Source organism: Rhizophagus irregularis, chromosome 22, assembly GCF_026210795.1.
Source record: "Rhizophagus irregularis chromosome 22, complete sequence".
Classification (NCBI taxonomy): Eukaryota; Fungi; Glomeromycota; class Glomeromycetes; order Glomerales; family Glomeraceae; genus Rhizophagus; species Rhizophagus irregularis.
In genome coordinates, this window is record NC_089450.1 from 1154149 (window position 1) to 1162581 (window position 8433).

Genomic DNA, 8433 nt, shown 5'->3' on the forward strand with positions numbered 1-8433 from the left:
GATAAGCATATTATATTAGAATCAATAAGTTTTAAGGACTTCGTTAATTAAATTTATTACATTAGATCAATAAATTTTAAGAACTGCGTTACAAAAAAAATTTAGAACTGCGTTAATTAAATTTATTACATTAGAATCAAAACTGTGTTTATTTTGTTACAAATACTTTAATTATGTAGAATGTTATTATGTTCATCAGTTCATGTTTTAAACATTATAACGAATTTTAAAATTATTATAAATATTATGAAATTTGAATTTTTTTTTCGCAATTCAAAACCAAATTGTATTTTAATTTTCAAATTGTATTTAATTTTCAAATTTCAAGTTACGAAAAAATCATAAAAATAAAAAATGGCAGCATTAGTACCTTTTGTCCCACCACCACCACCAGTATTCCAATGGACGATTAACGCAGCTAGGCAATTAATCGCAGAGCGGAGAAACTTACATCAGCAATTCGAAAGAATTGCAAACCGTCATCATGTAAATGCATGGACAATAATAGCAAATAGGGTGTTCGTTGCAACGGGATTTGCAGCGACACCCAGGCAATGCCAAACAAAATGGAATGCCCTCAAACGAGGTTATGAAAACCTCAGTAGGATAATAAATAATAATGATGACGACATTCCTATTATAAGCCCAAATAGTTTCGATAGAGCGTGTTTTGCTGATATGAACGATGAATTCTGGTTACAAACCGGTAATTATTATTAATTATTATTTTAAATTAATTTTATTTAGGCAATTCATTCAATTCATTAATATTTTTATTGGATTTTAGATCTGTTTAGACGAGAGTATCGACGCACGCTGCTGCGTGATCGACGTCGATATGAATATAGATTGCGAAGGGAAAGAAGAAGGTCGCGATCTAGGTCCCGTCGAAGTAGATCAACGAAGTAGAGATAGAAGACGAGATAGAAGTAGAGATAGAAGACGAGATAGAAGTAGAGATAGAAGACGGGACAGAAGTAGAGATAGAAGAAGAGGTAGTAAGCGGTACGCATGAAGATAAAGATATTATTAAATTTTAATTTTTATTATATTTTTAATCGTGTATTTTATTAGTTTAATATTAAATATTATAAAATAAATATTTACATACAAAAAATCATATTGTCTTTAATCTTTATTCTTATAAATTGTTTAAATGCCGAAACTCTAATTAAATCATATAGAAAGTATTGCCGAAACGTCGAAACAGTTTCGGCAAGTTACGGCAGTTTCGCGATTTTGATAGGTTTCGCAGTTTCAGCATTTCTTGATGATTTCGTGAAACTAGTTTCGGCAGTTTCGCGTACGCCATTCTGCCGAAACCCTCTAGTTTCGGCAAGCAACCTTAAATGTTACAATTACTATACACTATTCTCAAATACTTTCTGAATATTAAAAAAATATTATAATCTGAATTTTTTAAAAATGTTAACAAGAAATTTACCACACTAACTAGATTTCTTATCTAATTTATATAGATATCTTAGTGAAAAAAATCTCTCTTGGTCAAGTGCTTATGCCTGTTATTTAATACTTCATAGATTTTTATGGTGTTTTTTCTGGTCTGCGCTTTTCAAAATAGAATGGCTTTAGCATTTACTATCAACTTCAAAAATCCTTTCACTGTTCTTGAAACTTCTACATGCTATAAATCCATTATGATGATTGTATTCTCAAATAAATATTTTGATGCAGAAATTTTAAAGTGAAATTCATTAAACTGTAATATGTATGTCTCAATATCTACTACTATGCAGGATTTTGTAGCTAAGGGTAATGCAACTATCATTATTTTCTTATTTCTTTTTCTTTTCTTTTCTTTTCTTTTTTCTTTTATTTCTTTTTTTTATTTCTTTTTTTTTTCCTCTAAATCTTCATGTAAATGTTTTATTATTCTTATTTTAATAATTTCTTTTTTATGTTTGGTATAGCAGCTCTAAATTCAATACTAAGAATAGGGTTGTGAGAATAACTTTAGAATATTACTCCAGTTTTTGGAGATCTTCCATTCTTTTAATATACGTGTTCAAAACACCATATTTTTGTGCTATAATTTCAGTTCCTAATGATTTAAGAAAACCCTTCCCATCTAATTTCAGATTATTATAGCTAGCAGCATTTAATATTTTCTTAAGTTTTTCGTACAATTTAGATGCCAACTTTCTGCAACTTAACTTTAAATCATCCTTTCTGAGAAAGGCATTCCTTATTAGTGGAGTCCACACATATACACTGAACTAGTGTTCAGATATTGGTTGGAGTAGAGTACCATTTTTGAATAAAAAATAAAAATGATTAAATAGAATTTATACAAAAATTAGATTGTTAGTTACATCAGACATATTGATCAGATTTTTATTCAAATATTTTGCTAAAGATTTTAAATCCTCTACGTCTTTAAATTTTTCTAAGAATTTCAATACATCTTTCTCACAATCCACTACAAATTTGTCAATAAATCATTTTATCAGTAAAATTGACAGCTTCAGTTTCACAATCATGGAACTGATCTGCTATAAATCTTTTGAAATCAGGAGGTAGAAATTTAGTACAATTGTTGTGAATATTGACAACACTGATGGATAAAGGGCTTTTTGATAATTCAGATCTATTTATTTTTGAGCAGGCAAAACTCAATATATCAACATTATTATACACCAACTTCTCGCTCAGCATAACTTGTGTCTGATATGATTTTAAGACTTCGTCCACTAAGTCACAGTTTATATATTTTCTTGCCATTTTTTTCTTTTTGTCTTTCAAAAGTGGGATTGAATAAATAGGTTTAATTCCATCTACATTAATAGGCTCAATGAGACCAACTGGTATTTGTTGTGAAGAGAAAATAAGAAAGACATTCATAAGTAGAATGGATTTTATGACGTCCAAGTCTGAATCTAATGAAAGTTCTTCATTGTAAGATGATAGATTTTGAGAAGTTTTCACGTTAATAGTTCTGATCTATACATACATGTCAAAGAGTTAATAGGTGTTTTTGCTAGCTAAATTTGATATACAGTATACTGACCTTACTTGGCGGTGTTGAAGGTAATTCCTCACTTCATCTTTTTCTTTCGACGCGATGACATGCTCAACTTCAAAATTCTCCAATTGTCTTTTAAGTGTGGTTTATACAACTTGATCTTGAATGACTGCTGTTCTGATAACCTCGTTAAGGCAATGACATATATTAGTTAATATTTTAGGAGTGGGGGAGTAAAAGAAAATCTTAGATTACACATAATATAAACCATGTGAAATGGTTGTGATTGGTCATAAAATCTTACCTGGGGTGGGGGAGTAAACATTATTATTAAAATAATATTAGCTAATATATGTCACTGCCCTTATGTTGCTTTACCTATAAAGGAATGAAGAGAGAAACACATTTATTTGTGTATAATTCATTACTGAATTAGAGTTATGAAAGTGTGAAATTTTGTTTATTTTAATATAAAGTTTTATAAATTATATTAATTGTTAAAAAAATCTCTGATAGTAATTTTTTATATGATACTTTACCTATATTTTAATTTAATTATTTGATAGTACACCCTAATAACTCATGTCCAGTTTCTTTTTTATATTTTTTGTATAAGCTGGATCAAATCTTATCCGTCAAAATGATTGGTAATTCAGTTAATTTGGCATGCCAATCCAGATACTCAGAGTAAGTTAATACTTTATCAGACTTGCTCATATTGTCTTTTTATATAATTGCCAATCAATTTAAATTACAGTAGATAATAGCCAACATAAATTAGCCCTATAAAAAAATATTACAATAAAGCGTGAGTGAATAGATACTGTAAAACAATAACTATGCAGTTATTTCTATTTCATGCTATTCACATTTAATAAAATAGGATCCAGCTTTACATTGACCTTGCTTCTATACTTTTCTCATCATCATAGCCTAACTTACATAATGGGTATAATGTCTCGTGACTCTCATCAGTAATTCCATAATAATCAATATTTTCACTACTAAATTCTCTAAATAAAGTAGGATATTGATTCAATATTTTGTTATGAAAATAGGTATGATTATAAGTTGGACTATTGGGTTGAAAAATAAGTAATATCACCTCTACCTTGGTATTAAATTTTTTCAGGACAGATTCATTAGGAACTTGAGATTCAGTAAGCGTATCTGAACTGGTGATATGTGATAAGTTAGAATTTTTCTTATCACTTTGTGAACTTAATTCACAAAGTTGTGAATGTTATAATCAAAGGGCATATTATTTATAATATACTGGATGTCTTCATACGTCATTTTTGAGATAGAATTAGCAGAGAAGGAATGAATTCGATTTATTTTATCCATACTTAAAATTACGTTGCCGAAATAATTTTTTAATTTCGGATCAATTTCGGCTTTGTAGCATAACTCTAAAGTGTACGAGAGTAGCCAACTGAGACTTGGCAGAAATTTTTGCCAGGATCCAGAGAATATAGAGAAATTCTCAGATAATTTCGGTCTTATTGGCAACAGTTTCGCTAAGTTTATTTACCTTCGTCCCATTAATTAACTTTATTATATATCCGAAATATACGGCAATATTTAAAGGTGGAAATCCGGTGAAATCTTCAGACGATTACGTTTACACATTGTGGAGTTATGCCACTAAGCCGAAATTGGTCCGAAATTATAATTGCCGTCGGAATTAATTACGCCATATGAAGCTTATACCGTAATATATTAAATCGCCGTAATGCCGTAATATTTTTTTTCTGGTTATGCTGTAGATAATTTGTAATCCGTAAATTTATTATGCTGGTCTCAATGATTTGTTAAATATTTTTAAAAATGGTAAAATCCATGCCGTAATTTCAATTCGGCAATTCTGACGGCACCTATATCCGAAATAAATTATTTCGGCAAACATGTATAATTTGTATAATTACAAATCAAAAATATTTGAAAGATAATTCGGGGATTCGGTAAAATAATCCCCGATGGCGTTAATTTGAGAAACATTCATATAATTTAAAATAGATCAGAATTAGACCTAAAAAAAAAAATTGTTAAAAAAATGTCACAACTTCAAAATATTATCAATAACGAGGGGGAATCTGGTATTGTATAGTATAATTTTTTATATTTATCATTAAAGATTTTTGAATTTTTTTTTTTTAATAATTTATAATCGTATAAAATTAATCGTATAAAATTAAATTAAGGATGGGATACATTATGGCAAAAGGATGTAAGTAATTCTGTACTTTTTTTAAGGGCTTTAATTCATTTTTTATGACCAATCAACTAATTATCATGTAATTATGAAATTTCTTTTTTAGATAACTCCGTGGGATTTTGGTGATTCTTCACCAGCTTTGAAACAATTAATTGAAGAAAAAAAGTTTCCTTTACCTGAAGGACGTGGATTGGTACCAGGATGTGGAAAAGTAATTAAAGTTTAAAATTTAACATAATTAACATAAATATGGACATAATATACGCGGACTAAAACAATCTTTTAATATAGGGATTCGATGTATATTACTTATCGAGCGAAAAAAGGCATGTTACAGGATTAGATATAAGTCAAACCTTAATTGACCAAGTTCAAAAAGTAATTAACTAAATTTTAGTATATTCATTTATTTATTCTTTTGCTAATTTTGCTAATTTTAAGTTTAAATATGTGTTTAGGAACAAAAAGAACTTAACGTTCCCGATTCTAAAGTAACATTCCAACAAGGAAATTTCTTTGATCTTAATCCACCAGAAGAAAAATATCAATTCATTTATGATTATACGTATGTACAATATTGCATATTATTTTGAATATTCGACTTAATAATAAATTGTAAATTTTTCAAAAAAAAAAAAAAACTTTAGGTTCATGTGTGCTATTCCACCTCATTTACGTCCGAAATGGGCTTCAAAAATGGCAGAATTAATTTCTTCTGGTGGTATATTAATTGCATTAATGTTTCCCATAAGTAATCATACAGATGGACCTCCATATGCTCTCAGTACTGAAATGTAAGTATTGTACCTGATATTTTGGAACACGAAATATTTAAATTGTGGCGCAGCTTTTGGCACGTTTTTGAGCATTGACGCGTTTTTGTTTGAAAATTTTATAGATACCAAGAATTATTGGGAGAAAATTTTATTAGAGAGTACTTTGATGAAAATCCAAACAGCTTTGAAAGAAGAAAGGGAAAGGAACATATGTCAGTATGGAGAAGAAAATAATAAATTATATACAGTATATATGTATATATGAATATATATATATATTATATTTTTTTCAGAAAATAAAATTCTTTTTTTTTTAATAAAAATAATGTTAATGCTGCATCAAAAAAAAAACGGAATAAAGTTTTTTATTTATATTACATAACTCTTATCAAACCACCCACGGTACTCAATATGCAATCATGTGAAGATGTGAATTAATTAATTCTAAAGTTTTTTTTTTTTATCTAAAATAACCATAATTAATAAATAAAATAATATATATGTAGAATATATTACAAAAATAAGGGTTTAAAGGAATAAAATATATTTTTTAAATCAAATATTAGGACAATTTATATCTGGTATTGGAACAGAAATCTTTGGTTTATAAATCCAATCAATACCAGCCACAAATAATAATACATCAACCTTAAGTTTTAATGGAGTATGTCGAGTAACTTCAGGTGAGCAAGCGTTAATAAAATTCATTATAACGGGATCAGTTAGAGATTTGCTTGTATAATTGACCATTAATGGAAAATCAACCGTATCAATACGTTTTGGTAATAAAGTATAATCAGTTTTTGTCCCAGTAGCAATAGAATCAGAATTTGCAACTGTTCTATCAAATACCTAAAAGTATAGATAAAAAAAAAATTAGTAAATAATAATAATTATTATTAATATAAATTAAATAAATAAAAATAATAGCTTACTGTAACATCAATTCTATTGAATTTGTATGGAACATAATTTTTAGTATTATCAATTTCAATACTCATAGTAAAATTCATATTAATATAAGGAGGATTCGTACTAAGAATTGGTGCTGATGCAGGTGTAGCATCTTTAATGTTAACTTTAGGAATACGAGGCAGAACGAAAAATCCAGTAATTCCCAAACCAATTAAAATAATTAAAGTAATTAAAATACAGACTGGCCAAGTACAGCAACCGCAACATTTTCTTTTCTTTGGATCAACAACTGGCATAGTAAGATATTCACCAGTCATAGATTGACGAGCACCTTTGCCACCACCAGGAAAATCTCTATCAGTGTAATCATGTTCAAAGCCATAGACATTTGGATCCCCTGAAGTAAGAGTATTATGACGTGTTGCTTCTTCATCATAATAAGGATCATCTTCTTGACGGATATATTTACGTTGGGGGAAAAAACCACCCAATCCACTAGCCTGATTATAATCAGGGTAATGTTGTTGGTCGTAAGTATTCTTTTCCACTAATGGTTGGTGATAACTATCTCTTGTTAACACTGAACCGGATTCACCTTCATCATGTTGTTGTGAATATGAAATTACTGAAGCAACTTCATCGGTATTTTCTGTAGGATTAACATGAGGTGTTCCTATTGCAGTCGCTAAAGAAGAAATAAAAATAATCAATATAAATGAAATATATCATTAATCTTCAAATAAACATTACTTACCTCCACCTAATGATCTCGTTGAAAAATTCCCTTCACTCATATTTTGTTGGTAGTTGGACATAATTATTTTTTAAAAAAATGAAAAGGTTTCTTATATATATGTATGTATGATAAAAAATTTGTTTTCTATTAATAAAAATGAAGATCAATTTTAATATTAATTATAAAATTAATTTACAACTTTAAGAAGGAAATTTCTTTGATTTTTTTTTTTTTTTGGCCTTTTTTTATATTTTTGTTATGTTCGTTATGAATATTTTTGAAACAAAATGTAATTATTTGTTTCAAAAGAAAAAAAAAGGCACAAAAAGTCAAACAACTCGAAATATGTTTACTTTATATATACCTTTTTTTTTAATAAATATTTTTTTTATATATATATATTATATATTTATTTATTTTAATTATTTTTAATTATTCTCGTTAATTTTTTATTTTTCAAAAGAATATTCTTTTAATAAGTTTTTTTTAAAAAAATTGGGGAATTGTGCGACCTTTTTAAATTTTTTAAGTGTACATAAAAAAAAAAATTTTTTAACACGCTTTTTTTTTTTTAAAAGCGCATACAAGTATTTAAAATTTTTTCCGTCTATATTTATATACGTTTATGTATTTTGTCACGGTTATAATATAAATACTTAAAGCGATTGTCAATCAATTTTTTTGGTAAATAAAAAGACTTTATAAGGGATTTGTAATTATATTATTATTAATAGAATATGTTTGGACCAAGGGCCAAGGCTAATGACCCTTTTGTTGATTTTGTACCACATTCATCGCAAATGCA

The 8433-nt window shown here is 27.7% G+C and overlaps 3 protein-coding genes across 3 annotated transcripts; 1 reads left to right on the forward strand and 2 right to left on the reverse strand.

The window, feature by feature from the left end:
• Positions 1–2451: 2451 nt before the first annotated feature.
• On the reverse strand, positions 2452–3408 carry OCT59_014521 (uncharacterized protein; the record flags this gene model as incomplete). The annotated part of the gene is made up of 3 exons (XM_066150083.1): positions 2452–2961; positions 3029–3059; positions 3362–3408. 3 exons carry the CDS (start codon positions 3406–3408, stop codon positions 2452–2454), a joined length of 588 nt encoding a protein of 195 aa, XP_066002290.1.
• A 1622-nt stretch (positions 3409–5030) lies between these two features.
• On the forward strand, positions 5031–6359 carry OCT59_014522 (uncharacterized protein). The gene is made up of 7 exons (XM_025314190.2): positions 5031–5082; positions 5188–5213; positions 5305–5412; positions 5493–5579; positions 5660–5766; positions 5849–5995; positions 6100–6359. The coding sequence occupies exons 1-7, from the start codon at positions 5040–5042 to the stop codon at positions 6209–6211; spliced, it is 630 nt and encodes a 209-aa protein (XP_025185810.1). The 5' UTR covers positions 5031–5039; the 3' UTR covers positions 6212–6359.
• On the reverse strand, positions 6082–8213 carry OCT59_014523 (uncharacterized protein). The gene is made up of 3 exons (XM_066150084.1): positions 7647–8213; positions 6913–7577; positions 6082–6829 (listed from the first exon to the last, which is right to left on the reverse strand). Exons 1-3 carry the CDS (start codon positions 7705–7707, stop codon positions 6533–6535), a joined length of 1023 nt encoding a protein of 340 aa, XP_066002291.1. The 5' UTR covers positions 7708–8213; the 3' UTR covers positions 6082–6532.
• Positions 8214–8433: the final 220 nt, after the last annotated feature.

Coding starts and splice junctions, on each gene's coding strand:
- OCT59_014522 (XM_025314190.2), top strand. CDS start 5,040: ATGTCACAACTTCAAAATATTATCAATAACGAGGGGGAATCTG. Junction 5,413..5,492: donor TGGTACCAGGATGTGGAAAA/GTAATTAAAGTT, acceptor CTTTTAATATAG/GGATTCGATGTATATTACTT. Junction 5,767..5,848: donor CAATTCATTTATGATTATAC/GTATGTACAATA, acceptor AAAAAACTTTAG/GTTCATGTGTGCTATTCCAC.
- OCT59_014523 (XM_066150084.1), bottom strand. CDS start 7,707: ATGTCCAACTACCAACAAAATATGAGTGAAGGGAATTTTTCAACGAGA. Junction 7,578..7,646: donor AACGAGATCATTAGGTGGAG/GTAAGTAATGTT, acceptor TTTCTTCTTTAG/CGACTGCAATAGGAACACCT. Junction 6,830..6,912: donor TCAATAGAATTGATGTTACA/GTAAGCTATTAT, acceptor CTATACTTTTAG/GTATTTGATAGAACAGTTGC.